Source organism: Solanum tuberosum, unplaced genomic scaffold, assembly GCF_000226075.1.
Source record: "Solanum tuberosum cultivar DM 1-3 516 R44 unplaced genomic scaffold, SolTub_3.0 scf00589, whole genome shotgun sequence".
In the NCBI taxonomy this organism is placed as follows: domain Eukaryota; kingdom Viridiplantae; phylum Streptophyta; class Magnoliopsida; order Solanales; family Solanaceae; genus Solanum; species Solanum tuberosum.
In genome coordinates, this window is record NW_006239511.1 from 94,700 (window position 1) to 115,688 (window position 20,989).

Sequence of the window (20,989 nt, forward strand, 5' to 3'; positions counted from 1 at the left end):
TATATATATATATATATATATAATTTTTTGTCGATTTGAACAGGTACATGGTGGGCATTAGTGCTGCATCAGGTGGATATGCTCTGTTTACTGCTATTGCTTTGTGGGTCAAGGGTTTAGTCACTAAAGCATGGTTTTTCTTTGTTTCTGACCAGGTAGTTAAATTCTCACTTCCAATCTTTTTCATTTTGGATTATTAGCAAGTGTTTCTTTTTACTCTTGCTTCATCTAGCAGAATGAGTTCACAGTAGTTTAGGAGGGTTGGGTAATTATTCAATAGTATAAGTATGAAACTCATAAAATAGTGGTAATTTTAGGGGTTTTAACCACTCACTCTACTTTTTTCCACCCTACACCTGGAACTCCCTATCATAATCTTAGGTGGTATTTTAATATAGGCATAATATATAAGTTACCCTTTAATTTAATTTTAGTTGATATTTGTGTTTGAATATGCACAAGAAGACATTTAAATTTGTATAAAATTGAATAAGTAAACATATGTGCTCCACGTGGTATAATACACATAGGACACCACGTAGGATGTTGCGTAGGGTGCGAATTGCCATGTAGGATGCCAAGTAAGATGCGTGTGTTTGCTTGTTCAACTCTATAAACAATTTTAAATGTCTACTTGTTCACACACAAAATTGGAGAACATAGATGCTACATGAGGCAAAGTTAAAAGATACGTTTATGTATTATACTTTTAATATAACTTCATGGTAGCTCATGATGTTCTCTGAAGATTCAATAGTTTAAATATGAAAATCATAAATCCCTAATAGTTTAGGGTTTTCTTCAACCTATTTACTCAAATACCTATGATTTGTTTTAAATCACAAGTTCATTTTCTCTTAAATTTTGTATTCAGTTAAAATACATCACATAAATTGAGACAGAAGTAACATTATTACTATTTTCTTCCATGTGAGCTAACTTTTGTTTTCTTGACACAGCTTGTAGCATACTTAATGGTTACATCATTGGCTGCAATATGGGAAATTCTTTACTTAGCCTACAATGGTGACCAAATGGTGTCATGGAGTGAAGCTTGCACTTCTTTTGGAAAATTCTGCAGTAGATTGAAGCTGGTTTTGGTTCTTCATGCCATCACCCTTTGTTGTTTTCTTGCTTTAGCTGTGATTTCAGCTTACAGAGTCTTCAGCAGATTTCAGCCTCCTAGTAAAGACAATGAAGAAGAAAAGGAAATGCACTAATTGATTTTAGTTACCAAAATTCACATACATGGATTGTCACTTCACTTGTGTTAATATAGAGTTTTTTTGAATAAAATTGTTTGTCTATAGTACAACTATAACCTACTCAGTAAAATCTCGTAAGTGGAGTCTGAAAAAGGTAGAATGTACGTACACCTTACTTCTACCTTGTGACGGTGGAGAGATTGTTTCTGAAGCATCCTCAGCACAAGAAAAAATGACAGTGAAGAAAACATAGCACTAATTTACGGAAACAATAACAATATCAAAGATAGTGCGATAAAGACGAACAACTACGAAAGCATTTGCTAAAGATGTTTACGTTAATCAAGAATGAAAATTAGGGACTTGAAGACAATTAGATACCATCCTAGTCTCAACCATAAATGATGTGGACCAAGGTATTTAGAACTAGAAAGTCATCGAACATGAATGGAAGATATGGTACTACATGGAAACAGCAAAAGGCTTGCTGAAGTATACACTTATTAGTTTCATTTCCCCTTACAAATTAAACTAACATATGTTATTCCTAAGCATCTAAAAAGAATGGTTTGTTTACACTTGATTTCACATATTGATCATGATAATATACAGTTCATATTTTACAAGCTGATCAAACTAAATTCTTGGAGAAATTGATCATTTTGTAGAGTCCTTAGGATCTACTATCAAACCCCTGAGATTGGAGAAATGCTGAATTATCAGAAGACAGTGCTCCACAAAGCATTCTCGCCTTCCCCACAACGTCGATGAACCTCCTTAATCCTATCTACAGACTTGCAAATACCACTGCAGCTCCAGTCAAAGGAAGCAACACAGATGTTGCCGGTTTGAGCTTTCCACTCGCAATCTGTTCAAACATAGTATAAATAGAGTAGACAAACTTCACAAGAGTCGTTCAGACCAAATAAGGTCAGATATAAATGTGATTTCTCAAAACATATGTGATAAGCTTGATAGATCATGAATGATTCATCAACGTACTGACTCTCCCTTTCTTACTGATCTAAGAGATAATAACAGATAAAACCAGATATGACACTGAAGTTGACATTTACCAATGCTCGATCGATGCAGATTAAGAAGTCATAGCTTTCATGAATCTTAACGCTGACTGAATATGTGAAATCGGGAGCTGGAAGTTGTTACCTGGTGGAGTTCCACAACACATTTTGCGGTCATCTATATGTTCTACATCCAATCCAATGAACCATGATCCCAACGTGACATCTTCGTTAGCATACTTATGTAGAATATGCCTAGGAAATATACTTTGAGATCAGCAAATGATATTTGATTAACAAACAATCCAAGTCCATAAGAATACAGATGCTTACCGGTTTATAGATATATAAGTGGCTAAATCTTTTGAGATGGCATATAGCTGGCCTGTTGCATGTCGAAAATACTTGTTTCCATCCTCACCAAATTTCCAATGCTCAGGTTCATGATATCTCACTCCCCTACAAGTAAATGGAATAAATATAGGAAATTCCTTGAGCACAAAGTTATGGTGAACTCTCTGCTTACTTCTGCGCAAGGACAGGACCAGATTTCATGCAACCAATATATACCCTTGGCTTTGAACGATGAGTAGCTAGAGTTGCTGCAAGTGTTCCTGTAGTATGCATACATGCAGGTTAATAGTACGAGAAAAGACGGTTGACTTGTAGCAATAGAAGTAGGGTATTTAGAACCATTAATAAAGGCTGCATTTACCTATATTTACATGCACATCATCATCAACTTTGACATAGAAATCTGCATCCCAGAGAGAAATAGCAGTAGTAAAATAGCTCTTTGTCTTGGCCGATAATTCAAGGTATCCCTCAACATGCTCCTAATGAAATTCAATTGTAAATCAACTTTTGAGGAACAACAAACTGTCTCCCCTTTTCACTGACATTACCAACAACAACAACATACCCAGTGTAATCCCATAAATGGGGTCTGGGGAGGGTAGAGTGTACACACACCTTACCCCTACCTCGTAGAGATAGAGAGGTTTCCGATAGACCCTTGGCTTACAAAAAGAAAGAAAAAAAATAACATTTCAAAACAGTTTGTATAAGGGAAAACAGAAACGAAAGCAGTAAAACAACAAAAAAAGGTGAAATGGAAAACAGTACCATACAAAAGAAAGAACAGTAACAACAACAAAATAAGGCGATAACCTAAGCACAAATAAACACTGATGATCAAGCAATTGACATTACCAGCCTCAAGAAATCTCCATGTTGTTTCTCTTCTGCTTCAATGGCTCTATCAAGAATGCCACCTGATGTTGCACTGGTGAAAGGATAATTAAATGAGTAATAATATAAATGACAATAGGTAGGAGAAACATACAAATATAGTTAACATCTTTGATAATTATGGAGTTCTGAACTATTCAAGAAATTATGAACTTCATCGTTTAATCATCAACGCATTCATTTTCTTTCTTTCTCTCTCTTTTTTTTTTTTTTTATGGAGAAACGTTCTTGAAGGAACTTCTGTGGTAAATTCAAAAAAATATGTTCATCGTAACCTCTCCCTGACATTGAGACAAATAGAAGAATGGAAAATGACGATTATTTCCCAATACCGGCAAATCATTACCAGCTACAACACGAGGTTTGGTAAAAGCACCTGATGGACATCAGGCTTAGTCCAATGATCACATACCTGTGTCCTATTACAAACCGCATCACAATGCCCTTTTCCTCCTCAAGCTTCTTTAGCTTATCACCTGCTTTACCGCAAGGAAATGTTCAGTTGTAATAGATGCACACAAATAAGTCAGAACACACCGTTAATGAAGTTTCAAGAACCTTGAGGCATCCAGGTAGCACGAACTGAGTCTCTTCTCTTTCGGCTACTAAAGGCAGTGTTTATTCCTATGACCATGAGATATTTTCTCTTCTTGGTTAATTCAGAGATATTCAGATCTTCAGTTATTGGAGCGCTACTCGTTATAGAATCCTGCAAGGCCCTTGCTGCAGCTAACTCCATCTCCAGATTTGAGATTGTTGTATCCAAGGTTCTGCATTTTTGTTAAAGAAAAAAGTGATACGCAGCTCTTACTTTTTAAATACTTATGTCAAAGCATGATTCTCACAAAATCTATGAATAACAAGCATAAGTGACATACTGTACAGCATGATTTGTCCTTGAAGCATCCCCAGGAATATACTTGGATTCACTTCTTACATCTTTCTGCTAACAACAACAAGAACAAAGCCATTAACGCCCGACAAACTTGAATACCAGAGTACCTAGATTACACTGCTGTCCACTTTTCTTGCATATAATACTTAAAAGGCATAATGTCTCCATCTTCACAGACTAACCTTACCTTTTGATCATCAATATGTGTTGTCCTTGATATGCCTTTAGCTTCAGGTACTGTCCACACTCTACACCAATAATAACACAGTTAACAGTGAAGACAGACATACTCACAGCATATTGAATAAATCGGAGAAAGTTGCAAAGGAGGAAGCTACTAGAAAGAACTGTTCTAAAGAACATTTCATGAATAGATAGAGTCAACGGTACTACAGACAGCACTGTGTACACGCAAATTAACTTTATAAATATTTTGTTAAATGGTTTCCCCTTGCAGTCTTTTTTGTTAAAATGAATGCGGATGGATGTTGCTTTCTCTGAGAATTCGGATTGTATTACAAGTCACTCTAACAAACCTGACCCTTCAAGTCCTCAAATCTTTTCGGATAACCAGAAATCTACGCTACCGACAGTGACATCTGTGGTGCATTTGAACACCGATATCAGTAAACTTTCTTACACTTGTAAAGCATTCACCTCCAACAAATCAAACCTCCAAAGAGAAATTTCCATTAAGAAACAAGCTTAACTCTAATGCACTGGCAACAAGACCAACAACGAAAAACAAAAGTTTTGCAAGCAATGTGATGTAAGCAGATATTAGCAACTTCAGGTTCTAATCAGTCTCACTACCACACAATCAGCTTCATTGAGCGGTGCAGGAATTGACGATGGATGTCATAAAGAACGGCATAATACACAAACAAACACTCAAACTTTGGTCTCAGTTAGCAAGTAATCACTCCAAGTCTCATACTTTGAGTATGCACATCTAGACACCTCAACTCACTATGTAAATTGAACACCCTAATTACAAAATGATCATCTAGATACCTCCAAAATTTATGTGTCACGTCAGCGTCAAGTGTCCACTAGATATAGTTGTCAGTTGAGACAAAATTGATCGAGTTGTCTAGATGTGCACTCTCAAAGTTGGAGTACTTACTTATCAGCTAAGGCAAAGATGAATATTTGTTTATGTATTATGCCTTAAAGAACACATTCTCTAATTGGACTTCTTGATCAATGAATTCCCTTTTTCGTATTCATGTTCAAGAAGGGAACTACAAATTTTATAGCCAAATTCTACAGATCCATTACTAACCATACAAGAAGATTCAAAATAGGAATACAAATACTTCAATAGTAATAATAATATAAAAACTTCATAATCCAATAAAAAACATAAATTTTCTAAAACACAAAAATGAAAAGAAATAAAGAACCTGTGAGTGAAGAACATTCCAGCACAGAAGCAACCAATACAGAGCAAAATTGTCAAATTTGGAGAAGTAACACTTTTTAAACCTCTTTTGCTTTTCCAACTCATTGTATTATTCTTCATTACTTAACTAATTTAATTAGCAAAATTCAGTTAGACTCTCAAGTCAAGTCATTATTTCAAAAGATTTTCTTTCTCTCTCAAAACAAAATAAATGTCAGCAGAGACTATAGAAATCTCTGACTATGAAAGTTTTTTTATGGATTTTTGAAGTGTGTGTCTCTTTCTTGTGTTTTGTGAACTGAGAAATAGCAGAAGAAAAGAAGGTATTGGCAGTTTGTGGAATTTTATGGAATAGAATACAACTATACAAGACCCTCCACATATAATATAACCACTATATACCCACTTTTTTCTTCTTTTTTTTCATTTTATTTTATTTTATTAATTTATTTATTTTACTTCAGGCTCCAGGAGCTTTCACCTTTTTGCTCAATCTAAAAGTCGAAGGTAGAGGGTGTGTAGAGAAGAGTTTCGCGATGATCCTTAAAAGTGGTTTTCCCCATTTCTTGAACTAGTTTTTCAGATTGAATTAAACTAAAAATCTATTTCTTATGTGATATTGAATAAATGTTCATTTCAATTTTTATTTCTAATGTTAAATTCTAATATTATATTGTCCACATATTAGATGTTCAATCTTGAAAAATGAGAGAATGTAAAGAGTTTCATATTGATCCTTCAAGAGATATGTGCTTTTTTTAACATGACTTAAACAATAATTATATTTTAAATTAAATTTTGAGATTAAATTAAGCTCAAAATAACCACCTCAAATAAGTGTTTTTTTTTAATTCTTAATAAGAAATTTTGAATTTGAAGTTACTAAATACAAAATTGTCTTTGTTAAGGAATATTTTATTTCCGTTATAATTTATTTTTTATGAATTTCAAATTTTCTTGCGCTCAATATGAGCTACTGGACATTTGATAGGGAAAAAAATCAGAAAAATTAGTGGGTGCAAAATGTAAAATTTATTTATGATGTTGAATGTATCTACTAAATTAAGATATGAGAAATGATAATTCATAAATTTTTATTCCTACATATATAAATATATTAATATAAATTTTTTTAATGTGAATTATGACATGACTAAGATCTTTTATATTATTTTTATAAGAGATATGATAGTAATATGATTGGTTTCTTTTGTAGTGGGAAAGAGATGTGTTAGGTTGGGCAAATGTACCTAACTCCTTAAAGGAAAGTGTAGATGTTAGTTGTTTTAGGCTGGAAAAGGAAAATATTTTTTTTTCAGTTATAATAATTTATTTATAACAATAATACTTGTTGAAGTAGAGTAGGGGTAAATTATTTTGTAGCTCTTGATAAAATTTATTTTTACTTTCTTATATTTTTCACTAGAGATCTTTATTTAAAGGGAAAACTATCTGAAATATATCCGAACTTTAACCGAAATGGTTGTTACAATACCAAACTTTGAAAAGAACCTTTTACCATGTGTACTATTTAATAGTGTATTTTAAAGATATATATGTGCTCACGTGGACATCATAAATATTGCATCATTATAAATAATAATGTGTCCACGTGGACACATATATACCGTTAAAATATACTATTAAATAGTGCAGGGGTAAAAGGTCCTCCATAAAGTTTGATATCGTAACAACAATTTCGACCAAAGTTAAAGCATTTTTCAAACCCTTTTCCCTTATTTAAAACCAATTTGTAAAGGGAGATATTTTCACCTATTTCCTCTTTTATTTCTTACAATTAAATCGTGACCCAACTATTATTTATTTTTCTATAATCATTTTGAAAATTTAAAAATCCCAATTCTTTAATTATCTTGTGAGTATACCTCCTAGAAGCGGTGAATACAGAATTTTCATAGTATATGAGGTGTAAGCATTTTTTTAAAAGTATTTATTTTTATTATATAGATAGTGTATTTGGAATTTAATCATACTATAGAGATGCTTAGCGTAATTAATCTAATAAAAATAATTTGATAAACAAAAATCGGAATTAATCTGACCTATGTATGACCACCCTTGCTTAGGAGTAATATATTTTCTGTCAAAGCGCGTACTGTGAAACTAGTGAAAAGATGACAACAAAAACATATCCAGCACATATATTCTCACAAAGTGAAGTTTGAGGAGCATAGAATATATGCAAACATTACTCCTACGTCAGAGGTAGAGAGACTTTTTCCGAAGAAATAATATAAGCAAAAAGAGACTGATTCAATATAAGCTGAATCATGTTTCTTCAGAACTTGAACACTAGGCAACAAATTAATTTTTTCATGTCTGTCTAGTGCTAGTTCACCATGCTTCTCTTGTAGACTCTTAATACTTCTCTGTTACCTTTCATTTCATATACACACTTACAAAGCTCATGAACATAACTGCAACTAAATTGTAGATGACTTGGAAAGATAAAATAGTTTGTTGCTCGCGGAGGAAATGAGAAATCAACTCAATGGCCATAGCCATGTTAGCATCGACATCATTAGCAGTGCCCTCAAAAAACTGATGTCCAAGTAAGGACTACAAAGGAGGAGCAAGAAAGGATAGTTCTTCAGTTCACTTTCACTAACAAATACGTACGTATATTTTTTTTGATGACAAGGGAAACCCGCAGCCGCTACCCTTTGGGTGCGCACAGGGTAAAACCCCCGCTCCTATGCAATAGCTCGCAAACCACATAGGAGAGGTAACCCGCACTAGGCAAGCCCGGTGCGACGAGCTCGACCCAGAAGGCAAACCCCTTGCTTTCGCTGGCAAGGGGTTTCGAACTTGAGACCTCCAACATGGAAGTCCCAAGCCCAAACCACTGGGCCACCCCGAAGGGTAACAAATACGTACGTATATTACTAGCGTATTCTAACCATGGGACAATCAATAATACAACAGTGAGACCCAACCTGGAACAAGAACCAAACCTGACAGCGAGAGGAGAGGAGAGACCATTTTCATGAGAGAGGGACGAGAAAGTGACAGATTGGAAAAAAAACAGGTAGGCCTTCTGAGCGGTTTCTTTAAGACAGACTGGAAGGGATTTAATCGAAAGGAGACTCAGATTCAATATAACGAATAAGACAACAGTGTGAAACATGGTCTGTTACATCATGGAAAGTAAGATTATCAACTTAAAGTGCTCGAGACTCAAAAGGAATGAGATACCGTTCCACTGATAACAATATAAGCGGAATTTTATTGATCCTGAATATCTGAATCCACAAGATCATGTGCTAAACTCTGGTACTAGAAAAAAAACTCTTCGGAAACTATCTCCTCAACAACTCTTGATCATCAAGTCCTTGCATAAAGAAATTTCAGTATCTATGTCTACAGCCAGTAAAGTATACTGCTCTTGTGCAACTCCTACACTAACTTCTCTGACATTCATGCCTACACCTACACCACTCAATTGAGAAACGAGTCATTCAGGGCGGTTAAAGGGAGACAAGATGCTTCATGATGCATCACAAAAGAAATTCATCTCATTTTGTGATTCAACAGAATCCTGAAGTTGAAACTTCTCTGATTATAAACCTCCAACAATTTTCAAAAGGAGTCAATGGAACACATTAAAGGATATCCAAATTACGAAACAATGAGAATCCAAATACCAGAATCGACGCAGCTATGTAAGTGCATCTGCTCCAGCAACAATTTCCAATATCTCACCTGTGATCTTCGCCTGCCTTTCCCGATTATAAGCAATAGAAAGGTCCCTCCTCAACTCAACGGCATTATCCGTTGCACTACTCATTGCATTCATCCTAGCTGCAAGCTCACTTGCAAATGACTCTTGAAGTGCCCTCAAAATCTGACTATTCAAATATAGAGGCATCAATGCATCAAGAATCTGGGCAGGATCTTGCTCAAACTCTAAATTTGGCAAAAATTCCCCCCTTTTCACCCTCAAATGATCCCTCACCACAGTCAATTTCCCTCCCTTAGTAGTCAACCTAAAAAACTCATCTTCATCTACATCAACACTTCTCCCATTCACATCGAAAACCTCTCCTTTCGATGTTAATGGGAGCAAAGAATGAATCACCGGATCAGATTTAATCAACGAAACAAATTTAGCATACAAAAGCTCTACTTTATCAACCTCTTCACTAATAAACAAAGAAAAAACATCATCAGCTATAACCTGAGCCTCTTTAGCAGTCGGAAAACTCTCACCTTCAACAAATCTATCAACAAATTCCCCTTTCTTACGACGAAAATAAGCATTACTCTTCTTGCCAACACTTACCAAAGTATACCCAATTCCAAGATTTGTCAATTCCGCCATCCGGGCCTCTGCTTTCTTGAAAATCCCATTGTTAAAACCTCCACAAAGACCTCTTTCACCTGCAATAACAACAAGGGCAACTTTCTTTACTGGTCTTATTTCTGTTAAGGGTATATCTACATCTTCAAACTGAAGCTGTTGGGTGATGTTGTACAACATATCAGCAAGAGTTTCAGCAAAGGGTCGAGTACTGATGACTGCTTCTTGGGCTCGACGAATCTTGGCGGCTGCAACTAGTTTCATTGCTTCTGTAACTTTTTGGATGTTCTTGATTGTGTCGATTCTTTGTCGTAGTTCACGAATACCGCAGTGAATTGAAGGAAGGGGGAGTTTCAGGGATTGGAAAGTGGGGTTTCTGTTGGCTAGTTTAGGATCGGAAATGGGAAAGTTGACGAGATGAGAAGTGAAAGAGAGTGAAGAAGCCATTGATGGCTAATTTTGCAAGGGAGGAAGAAAGGTGAAAAACACCACCCTACTATAATTTGTAATTAAATGAGTTTAGTTTCAAAAAATATATTAGTTTATATCTAAACTATCCATAAATAATTCTAAAAGTATTAAACTATCATTTATAAGTATACATCGGATTAAATGTGTATATATACACACTTATGCACGTATGACTTAATTTTTAACTTTTTGTCATGTTGAAATCATGGCAATTTATAGGATAGTGTGTGTATTATATTTTTTTTTTTTAATAATAAGAAAATTGTTACATGTAAAATTCTGTGTGCGAAGGGAAGTAATTTGCTTCTAAACCAGTAGAATTTATATTATTTACCCTAAAATAATGAAGTTAATTCCATATGACATCTATGTAACTTGTAAAATATAAAATCCAACGAACAAACTCATTCTCCTTTTGATAAATGTTTATAAGTTATATTTATGATATTTGGTAGCTGCATTTCAAAGTTGATTTATTGAATTTCTTACCTCGAATTTCTTTTGTGAAAAATTACTATATTTGAGGCAAGAGAATGGGGTTCTTTGAGGCCAATTCTTGTTGCATTTTAAGTCCAAACGCTGCATTTACTTGTAACATGCTGCTTTTTTAAGATTTGTGTTGATTTAGACAAATTACCTAATGAATTATAGATCTTCACATTTTATACGGAGTTAGTGAATCATATAATAAGTAATTATTTGCACAGTTTGAGAGACAGTTGAGTTAGTTGCTGATGGCGACTACATTTTGACTCCATTTAATTTTTGTATCAATTCTCTTTTCGTACTATCAAAAATTAAATTTTTTACTAAATTCACACTTTAAATAACTTTTTAAAGTATAATTGAAGCAGACTATTACATTTGAAAATATTGTCTTCTTTATAAATATCTATTAGTAATACATTATTAATCCTAAAAAATGAAGAAGACAAGAAAGAAATAAATATACGTACATCAATCAAAATTGTACCATTAGAAAAATTATCCCTACCATTAATTTTTAATTTTGTTATGTTAGAAATTTTATTAAAATACTTTACTTTAACAAAGTAAAAAAAATTAAAAATACTCAAATACTATTTGAAGAATCAAAATCCAATTTTAGTCCAAAAAAACTTAGTGTGAAGACAAAAGTGAAGTGAATTTGAATTTGAATTGAATTGCCGGAGAAGTCATCGGAATGGGTAGAGGATTGGGTTCGCAAAACTTGCCGGCGGACGTCACACAGCTGATCGATCAGTTAGACCGCCATTGTTTAGCCCATGATGGATCTCTCATCTCCAAATCCGCTCACTACGATCTCCAACTTGTACTCTCTCTCTCTATAATGCTTACCGTTTGATTGTAAATGTAAGCATACACTGGAAAATGTTTTTTTTTTTTTGGCAATGCAGGCGAGAGAAGATATGTCAAAGGAGAGACAACGATACTTGGAATCCTTAGTAGGGTTTCTATTTTTGGGTTAACATTTTCTTTTTTTTTTCCTGATTTTTCAAGTCTAATTGTTGCATTTATCCTTTGTTTGGATGAACATTATAGGCAATATACATTGAAGCAACTGCGATGGTAGAGGATTACCAGCAGGCCATTTCTGTGGCTAATCTTGGTGGTATGAGAGATGTCCAGGGTTTATACTCTCAATTGGGCTTGAAAAATCCTCCTCAGGTTCCATTTTTTTCCCCAGTTTATTCGATTTTATGGATGCTGTTTGGGTAAAAGGATTCTCTTTTAGTTCACTGACATTACAGGCCTGACTTGGGTATAGGTATTTCGTGCCCGATACCTTACTAAAAGATTGCACGTACCGTGTAGTGAATGCTTATGCACACCCGTATAGAGTGTGTACTGATAAACAATAGATGAGAATGAGTGATAAGTTTAAGGTGTTATGCATTGTACATGTTTTCGGGACAAGTTTCTTTTTTTTTTTTGGGTTCAATGTTCAAATAGTTGAAGTTCTCTGGGTGATTTTGATTCTGGAATGACTTCAGGTTTATGAGGCTCTTGAGCATAGGATGGTTGTTGCAGAAGCAGCACAGAGATTGAGGCTTCCTCTTATCTCCAAAGACGGTGAGATTCACGAGGAGGAAATTGAAAAATGGAGTATAATGTCAAGAAGTTCTTTTGATAGCACAAGCACCAGCATTACATTAAGCTCGAGCTCAAACTCAGCTTATCAAACCAACACATCTGCAATTGGAGCTGTTCCTGCAGCGAGCAGTGCTTCTACTACTAGTACAACTGATGCAACAGAACCAGATGTTGGTGGTGTTTCCAATCGGTTCCTTGGAATAACACCTGCATATTTATGGCAAACTCAACTACATCAGATGTCATCAGTGGTATAATACCTAATTGATTGACGTAGATAACCTCATGGTCTTGTGGGGAAATCTTTTCTGTTTTCCTATTAATCTTCAACGAAAGTGTTGTAGTTGTCTTCATGGCTGTTTTATTTGTATACATTTATTGATGCGTCGATTGCTTGTTACCTACAAATGTGGAATCACTATTCATCTGGTTATTAAGTGTTAGTTCTACAAGTCCATAGATGCTTATATGTCTGCTATTGTAGGACGTGGCAGAATACCAGAGATTGCTTTCACGGGAGATTGGTGGCCGGTTAGATGCTAAATGTGATAAGTTAGCTGATGCAGTTGCTATTGATGACATTGGTAAGTTTAAGTTGCTAATTTCTCTTTCTTTATCTTCCCTTGGTCCTTGGCCTTTCAATATGTTCGTTGGTTGCCGAATTTCTGCTTGTTTTCCTCTTAAACAAAACCAGCATTTATAAATAAGATCTGGACATCTATGTCAGTTTTATAATGAGCCCCTATATACATATTATTGTTTGAATGGATATAATATGTAGTCAATTGCATTGTAATGTTTCAAATTGTGGTGCAAATAGGAAAAATTTACTGCTGAGGTGCATAAGTTCTAGATTTACTTGTTATCCATTTATACAAAACTGTGCCCCATTGCTCCTCAGGGATTTCTTGGTTATAATTTTTTTTCTAGATTTACTCATGTCAGTGTATTCTTCAGAGGCTGGTTGAGTAGTTCTCTTACTATTTAAATAACAGAACTTTTAGAAGTTGTTGTTCTCATATCAAGATTTATGTAAGAATATAAGTATATAACCTTACCTTGATTCTACAGATATATCTGCTGCCAGTCAAAATTCAGCTGCCAGACTTCCAGAGAGGTCTCACTCTCTCTGAACTTATGTTTCTAAATTGTATGATTTATGTGAATCATTTATAAAACAGGCTGTGCATGTTTTTTTAGCTTGTTAATTTCAAAAGAATATTCCTCCTAGTTCCATGAAAGAATAGACTCTACATTGGATTTACGTTAAGAATAAATCATTTGGCAAAAAAGAAAATTTATATTCTGAAGAATGGATTGACTTGTCATGTTGTTCAATATTCAATAACCATGTATTACAGCCCCCCACCCCCAGGAGGTGATCTAGCAGTTGAAGAGTTGGAGTAACAACCATAGGAACCAAGGTTGAATCTAGCAGAGGTGGGTATAGGTGAACTCCTTCCCATCAATTTATGTTTTGGTGGGAAGTGTTAACCTGTACCTGCATAGTAGGTAACAAATAAGCAATGCTAGTGGAGTAGTCGCCTAGTTGGTGTATCTGCAAGTTGTGGCCTGAACACCATTTAACATAAAATGATAAAGTGAGATTAATCATATACTCCCTCCATTTCAATTTGTTTGTCTTAGTTTCACTCGGTACGAAGTTAAAGAAAATAAAGAAGAGTTTTGAATCTTGTGGTTTTAAATCAAAGATGTGTAATAAACCAAAATGCCTTTTGAATCTTGTGGTCTTAGATATGTCATGTAGGATGTTGGGTATAAAGAGTTGCTAAATATAGAGAGAAACATTCTTTTTGAGACAGACTAAAAAGGAAAGTACGGCAAACAAATTAAAATGGGGACAATAATAATATTCTTGATAGCTTTTTACATCTAGGCAGCGGAGCTTCTAATCCATGATGTAACAGGGTGAAGTTGATCACTGAGGAGATTGAGAGAGAAGAAGAAGCATGGCGTGATGACCTATATTCATCTAACAGAAAATTTGCCGAATACTATAATGTAAGAACTCTGTTCTGCATTATTTTTGTCTACCTATTTCTTCTTTTCGGCCTTTCCATTCTAAGGTACTTCCACAGATTTGGTTAAGATTCATGTTACTTGAGAAAATATTTGACTTTATATGTTGCCTATCTAAGGTCTTGGAGCAGATCCTTGGTGTTCTTATTAAGCTTGTCAAAGATATAAAGTTGGACCATCAACATAAATATGTAAGTTTACCATTCTGCTATTGTTGCTTTTGTTCAAATTAAGGCATTCTCATTCCTCTGATTTCTCTAATTAACAATGGTAGACACTTCACTAGTTTTGGATACAGTTGACACTGCTGATGGTCTTTTGCTCTTTCGGATAGATGTTTATTCTTTCTATAATTTGTGGATCCATTAATAGGATGAACTACAAAAGACGTGGCTGTGCAAAAGATGTGAGACCATGAGGGCAAAATTAAGGTATGACATTCATGATTCTTGTTCTGGTTTGTTGTACTAACTGGTGCCTTGTGTTTTTTTTATTTTTTGGGCTCAGAGAGGATTTGGAAAGTCGAATAACTTCTTCTATTCATTTGTGTGAACATTGTATGGCTATTGATTTTTCAGAAGGGTTCCCTTTTCTTAGATTATTGTGGGGTTGGGATTGGGTTGCAAAGCTCAGTTAAACTACTGCTTCCTCGCCTTATTATGATGACCTTGTCAATTGCCTAATTCCTACTAAGAAGGTAGTGATCTTGCACTTCAGTGGCTGAAGTCCTGGTTGCAGTTTGTGTTATTTTAACCTTGTTTATCATCCCTTGGAGGGTTTGAATTTTCTCATGTAGGGGTCCAAGGAAGTATAGTTACTATTTATATGTCATGATCTTTTTGAACTAGTGTGTTCTATTGGTTTTCTTCTTTTCGTACAGAAGGATATGATTTCTAGAGAAATCTGACATAGTAGTGTATTGCTTTTAATGAGAGTATATTCTCTCTCTTTCATGTGCAAGCCATAGAAATTTGTTCAGCATAATAGGGTCACCATCAACTTCAATAGATCTTATATTCTGTTATTCTCTCACTAAAGAACAGGATCTCTTGCTTTGAGACTTATGTCTTGGAAATACTAATATTATGGTCTTATTCTCAAAAAAAATAAAAATACTATGGTTATGGTCATCAAGTGTAACAGCTTCCATGATTTTCTATTGTTCGCCAAATTTCTGGAACGTACTCTCCTATTTCAGACTTATGCCTCAAAAAGCACTTCACAAAATTAGGTTGAAATTTCTTGAAAAATTTCACTTAGTAATGTTAAGTTCAATGAGAGTAGTCTCTTTTTAATGTGAAAACCCTAGAAATTAATTAGCATCTCCAGTTTTATAATCAACTGTAATAGCACTTTTACATCCTGTTATTCTGTTAAATAAAGAACACAATGTCTAATATTTTGCTTCTATACTAGTGCCTTTGAAATACTAATGTCACGGTAATCAAGTTTAACAGCTCCTGACACATCCTTTTCTTTACCAGAGTTCTGGAACATGTTCTCCTACTTGATACTTATACCCCGGAAACTATTCCCGCCCTCCACAAAATAAGGTAAAGAAACATGACTTAAGAAATCCTTATTGTGTTTCCGATGTCGAAGAACGTATACTCAGTTTATCATCATCACAGGAAGTATTTGATTGAAGCAACAGAAGAAGCATCACTTGCATATGAGAAAGCGGTACACTTTCTTATACTAGTCCATCTATTTTTTGTTTTTGATTTGATGGATTATCTTCATATTTACTACATTTCCATGATTTGCTTACACTTGTTCCTTGGACTCTGACACCTCATTTGGGAGAATCAAGGAATCTTGATCAGTCAAAGATTATATAACACTATTTAGCCGTTTAATGGTAAGAGGACAAGTGGATTAGGCACATGTCACAAGTTTGAACCTTGCTAGATAAGTATCTGGTATTTAAGTGGAGAAGGGTAGAGGGATGGGCCCATTATCCATTGAGCTTTGAACCATGTGCCAACTAGGCACTAGCACGAGATTTGTTGGTTGTTAAAAAATAAATCTGTTAGATTCAGTTGGAAGATTGCCTGATATCATGTATTGATCTTCACAAAAATTCCTCAATTCAGATTGCTCATTGGCAGTTACCATTTTCCATGTAAATTATTGGTGGGTAATCTCTTCTCTTGGGAAATTGAAGACAATTAAATTGGACTTCACTAAAATAGGATCTCTTTCATGCATATTTTTGCTTGTCCTCACTATTCCGTTTGATAAAAGTAGCTAAATACTTGAGAAATGCCATCAGTATAGGTCTCTATTTGTCTGGTTTGGTGTTGATACCTTTGCCTTCAAACTAGTTTATTAATTAGTCTGACGTTGTTGGGCATGGCTTTTGATCCTAACTATGAAATATGTTAGGCTTCCCGCCTTCGTGAGTATCAAGGCGTTGATCCTCATTTTGACGAAATTGCTAGGCAGTACCATGACATTGTGAAGGTAAAGTAAAGTTCATGGGAGTTTTGTTAAATTATTGTAGTTTACTACTTTAGTTTTTTTGGAGACAAAAGCTAACTTTGACTCATATCCAAGCAGAAATTGGAGAGCATGCAGTGGACCATTAACCAAGTTGAAATGGACTTGAATCCTTTGCCTGCTCACTCCAGCACCTAAGCCATCTCTCTTCATATTCTTCACAAAGGTTCATGTAATATCCATACTGTTTTCTGTTTTATAGGAATATATATAAAACTGTTCATCTCATATTTACATTTATTAAAACTTGAATATCGACGTTAAAAAGCTCGATTTGCAGCCATTGTAAAGAACCTAAGAATGAAGGAAAGTGTTTTCCTTATTGCAATCTTTTGGGCTGACTACTCTCAATAGTTCTCCGGACTTATAGTTTCATTCCTAAAGTGTGAACTTTGCATAAGAAAAGAACTATTTGATACGAATTTAATGTTCTTTTATTTACTTAATTTCTTTGCTATAGTTTTCTCATTGATATGTAAAATCCAAGCAGTGAAAAAAAGAGAGATTGTTACCACTCAAAGGTTGAGTTACAAATTTAATAAATTTTCAAAATTGACTTTGAGGTAAAGTTTCTTCTTTGAAAAAGAAGAAAAGAGAAAGTGTGGCGACTACCTACCTATCTTGGGCCTCCGGTAAGAAAAAATTGAGAATTGGGAAGTATTATTTAAGTATAACTTACATAAATTTTATAGTGTAAAGAGTAAAGTACACCCTATCGCTACTCTTTTTCTAATTATAATAATCCCTTAAAATTGTATCTTTTGGATACATAAGTCACCATCTGGATACATTAATTCACCATACGGATACATTAGTTCTAATATAAGAAGAATCCTTCTGTTGCACTAAAAGAGAAATAAAATCTGAAAATCTAATTAAATTTCATAAATTACGCTTACGTTTCTTCTTACTCTCAATCTTACAAAGGCAAATCCAAAACGAAGAAATTCAAAATTTCAAATTGCTCCTCCTGTTCAGCGCGAAGAAACCTTTCAGATTTGATTCAAAAACTTTTGTCGAAATTTTGGGTTACCTTTCAGATTTGATTCAAAAACTTTTGTCGAATTTTGGGTTAGAGAGGTGAGTTATGAAGGATATAAAAGTGACATAATTATTGTTGAACAAATGATTTCCTTTTGAATCTTCAAGTTTATTGAAGATCCTTTCAATTTTGATTCAAGTTGTTTGAATTTGCTATTTATACCCTCTGTTTTTTTTTTTTGATTCAAGTTGGGCTAATCAGAATTTTTTCGAACAATCTGAAGGTCAAGTGCCTATTTCGGGTATATGTGTGTGCATATTGAGCTTGGAAAAAATTGTCTTTGATTATAATTGATATGCCTCAATGCTGAATAATTTGGGATAATATATTTTAGTTTTTATTCTGTCTACGAGAAGTAGAAGAATGGATAGAGATATTATAGTTACTGGAGGAAGGAAAAATGGTCTAACTTTGAGATAGGATTACGGAGTATTGGGTGTTGTTGGACAAACGATTTCCTTTTAAATCTTCGAGTTCATGGAAGATCCTTTCAATTGTGATTCAAGTTGTTTGGATTTGCTATGTATACCCTTTGTTTTTTAATTTTTTAATTTATATATTGATATATAAGTCGTGATACATTACTAGTTTGATGTATATGTAATGTGTTTTTAGATCCCAAAATTCTTCCAAAAAATAATAATTCAATTTTTGAATCAAACTTGTCGATAAATTGTAATGTATCATAATAGAATTGTAATGTATCATAATGTTGAAACGAAGGCAATATACATTAGTTTAAGAAACAAAATCAACTAGATACATTAAAAATCTGAACCTATATGTATCAGAAACGATGAACAACCAAAAAATAAAAAAAAGTCAACAATCTAATCAACGGAAAGCAACGAAGATGTATCCTTCTCGAACTAATTGGGTAAGCCAATACTGAAATATCGAACCAATGGAATGAAGTGTATCAATACCTCCATTAGAAATTCCTGGAACAATTCCAAATGCACTCCAAGATGAACTCTCTGCATTAGCAACGTTTTCCACCCCTCTTCCAGTAAAGAGATTGGGAGTACAAATTCAATAATTTTTTAAGATGAAAAACTAAAAAAAAATTAAATAAAATTGAAAATTGAAGTGATGAAAAAAAATCTACCTCTTGAATAACTTGAAATCATTAATTGGAAAGAGAAGATTTGAAATTCAAAAATGGATTAACGTAGATAACTGTAGAGGGATTTGTGGCTTGAAAGAAGGAAAGAAAATCATGGGTATGATATTTCAAATTAATGTATCCGGAAAAGGGGATGATGGGAGCAAAAGAGGGAATTTTTGATAGTTTTTGAAATGGTAGAGAAAGTAAGAAAATATGATAATAGATGGTGTGAAGTTAGGTAATTTTTCCGTATACCTTATACTATTGCTAAAAAAATGGGCCCCCTCAAATTTGGGGACTAAGACCCTTGCCTTTTTTCTTAAACCTTGTAGAGCCGACACTAATTCTCTAATAACTTATACACGTATATTTATACCAGATTTTAATTTACAAATCAAACAATGTATAAGATGTGTTGAATTTTATACCTAGCAAAATAATGCTACTAAACATAGTATATTACTTATGCAGAATTTAATGGATGAATAACTTAGCTCCTAACCACCTATCAAATGACCCCTGAATACTTATATGTAATGAAAAATCTTAATCAGAATCATATTTTACTTGCAATTTTTATCATTCATAATTTTTTTTTAGATTTTAAATATAACTGCTATTTAACTTTCATATATATGTTATGTCAAACAATTTTCATCTAAACAAATTAACAAAGCAAATTTCATGTAACCAAGTTAACATTCAATGCAATTGAAAAGAGCGCATTCAATGAATCAATGAGATAATGTATAAGTATTCCCTCTAAAATTATATCTCAAATTCTAGCTACACACCTAAGATTAACTAGAATCCTAGAAATTTTGACCAAAGTAAGCTATTTTTAAAACCAATTCACCTAACTAATATGTTTTTTAAGTTTTTTACAAAAGTAGTATAAACGTATTTCATAGTAACGTTTTAGGTTATTTTTAATTTAAAAATTCAACGGACAAAAGCTGACAGATCTGACGACGTTAAATGAATAAACGTTACTCATAGTCACGTTTTACACCTAAAACGTTATTCACAATAACGTTTATTGAGAATCCAATCACATCCAATCCTGTAAATTCAGAATCAATTCCTGCAAATTTAAAACGTTACTATGAGTAACGTTTTACACCTAAAACGTGACTGTGAGTAACGTTTTAGGTGTAAAACGTCACTCACAATAACGTTTATTGAGAATCCAATCACATCCAATCCTGTAAATTCAAAATCAAATGATCCTGCAAATTTAAAACGTTACTCGTAGTAACGTTTCTAAAGAATCCGATTAATCACGCGCCTTCGACTCCTGCAAATTTAGAATCGAATCCTGCAAATTTAGCTATAAAACGTTACTCATAGTAACGTTTTACCTTAAAAATGTGACTATTAGTTACAACACTCTGTTAAAGTCATATTCCCCCATTTTTCAAATTGACCACATGTAATTATAAAATAAATGTTGTTGTAAGGAATGTTTTGCATGTTCCAACAATATTCATCAAAACTTTCACTTGTGTTGCCCATTGTTAAAATAAGAATTTCATCAAAACTTTCACTTATGTTGCCCATTGTTAAAATAATATTCACAAAACTTCATTAGGTAATAAGTCAAGTGTATCATATTATTAAGAGATTTTTTAAA

At 33.8% G+C, this 20,989-nt stretch overlaps 4 protein-coding genes across 8 annotated transcripts in view; 2 read left to right on the forward strand and 2 right to left on the reverse strand.

The window, feature by feature from the left end:
* The window catches only part of LOC102603610 (CASP-like protein 2D1), a 4,027-nt gene extending 2,731 nt beyond the window's left edge, over positions 1-1,296 (forward strand). Inside the window, exons 2-3 of the mRNA XM_006365891.2 lie at positions 44-155; positions 960-1,296. Of these exons, the coding sequence (XP_006365953.1) occupies positions 44-155; positions 960-1,220 (373 nt within the window). The 3' untranslated portion in view covers positions 1,221-1,296. The remainder of the gene's footprint in view (positions 1-43; positions 156-959) is intronic.
* Positions 1,297-1,645: 349 nt separating this feature from the next.
* On the reverse strand, positions 1,646-6,092 carry LOC102605956 (probable beta-1,3-galactosyltransferase 2). 5 transcript variants are annotated; one of them, XM_006365897.2, is made up of 11 exons: positions 5,780-6,092; positions 4,561-4,621; positions 4,357-4,421; positions 4,037-4,248; positions 3,891-3,954; positions 3,440-3,512; positions 2,943-3,063; positions 2,754-2,841; positions 2,561-2,686; positions 2,373-2,482; positions 1,646-2,073 (listed from the first exon to the last, which is right to left on the reverse strand). In XM_006365897.2, the coding sequence occupies exons 1-11, from the start codon at positions 5,896-5,898 to the stop codon at positions 1,925-1,927; spliced, it is 1,188 nt and encodes a 395-aa protein (XP_006365959.1). In that variant the 5' UTR covers positions 5,899-6,092; the 3' UTR covers positions 1,646-1,924. The 5 variants fall into 5 exon arrangements, with proteins under 5 accessions (XP_006365959.1, XP_015160153.1, XP_015160154.1 ...); XM_015304667.1 differs by having other exon boundaries at positions 4,357-4,424; XM_015304668.1 differs by lacking the exon at positions 5,780-6,092 and having other exon boundaries at positions 4,362-4,421.
* Positions 6,093-8,869: 2,777 nt separating this feature from the next.
* On the reverse strand, positions 8,870-10,628 carry LOC102603946 (ATP synthase gamma chain, chloroplastic-like). Its single transcript, XM_006365892.2, has one exon. It carries the CDS (start codon positions 10,544-10,546, stop codon positions 9,458-9,460), a length of 1,089 nt encoding a protein of 362 aa, XP_006365954.1. The 5' UTR covers positions 10,547-10,628; the 3' UTR covers positions 8,870-9,457.
* Positions 10,629-11,652: 1,024 nt separating this feature from the next.
* On the forward strand, positions 11,653-17,539 carry LOC102604282 (AUGMIN subunit 4). Its single transcript, XM_006365893.2, has 13 exons — positions 11,653-11,882; positions 11,968-12,015; positions 12,113-12,238; positions 12,565-12,915; positions 13,149-13,248; positions 13,736-13,781; positions 14,593-14,686; positions 14,824-14,895; positions 15,077-15,135; positions 16,189-16,257; positions 16,336-16,387; positions 17,093-17,170; positions 17,267-17,539. Exons 1-13 carry the CDS (start codon positions 11,754-11,756, stop codon positions 17,342-17,344), a joined length of 1,302 nt encoding a protein of 433 aa, XP_006365955.1. The 5' UTR covers positions 11,653-11,753; the 3' UTR covers positions 17,345-17,539.
* Positions 17,540-20,989: the final 3,450 nt, after the last annotated feature.

Coding starts and splice junctions, on each gene's coding strand:
- LOC102605956 (XM_015304667.1), bottom strand. CDS start 5,898: ATGAAGAATAATACAATGAGTTGGAAAAGCAAAAGAGGTTTAAAAAGT. Junction 2,842..2,942: donor TGATGTGCATGTAAATATAG/GTAAATGCAGCC, acceptor TGCATACTACAG/GAACACTTGCAGCAACTCTA. Junction 2,483..2,560: donor ACTTATATATCTATAAACCG/GTAAGCATCTGT, acceptor TATATTTCCTAG/GCATATTCTACATAAGTATG.
- LOC102604282 (XM_006365893.2), top strand. CDS start 11,754: ATGGGTAGAGGATTGGGTTCGCAAAACTTGCCGGCGGACGTCACACAG. Junction 11,883..11,967: donor CTCACTACGATCTCCAACTT/GTACTCTCTCTC, acceptor TTGGCAATGCAG/GCGAGAGAAGATATGTCAAA. Junction 12,916..13,148: donor TACATCAGATGTCATCAGTG/GTATAATACCTA, acceptor CTGCTATTGTAG/GACGTGGCAGAATACCAGAG.
- LOC102603946 (XM_006365892.2), bottom strand. CDS start 10,546: ATGGCTTCTTCACTCTCTTTCACTTCTCATCTCGTCAACTTTCCCATT.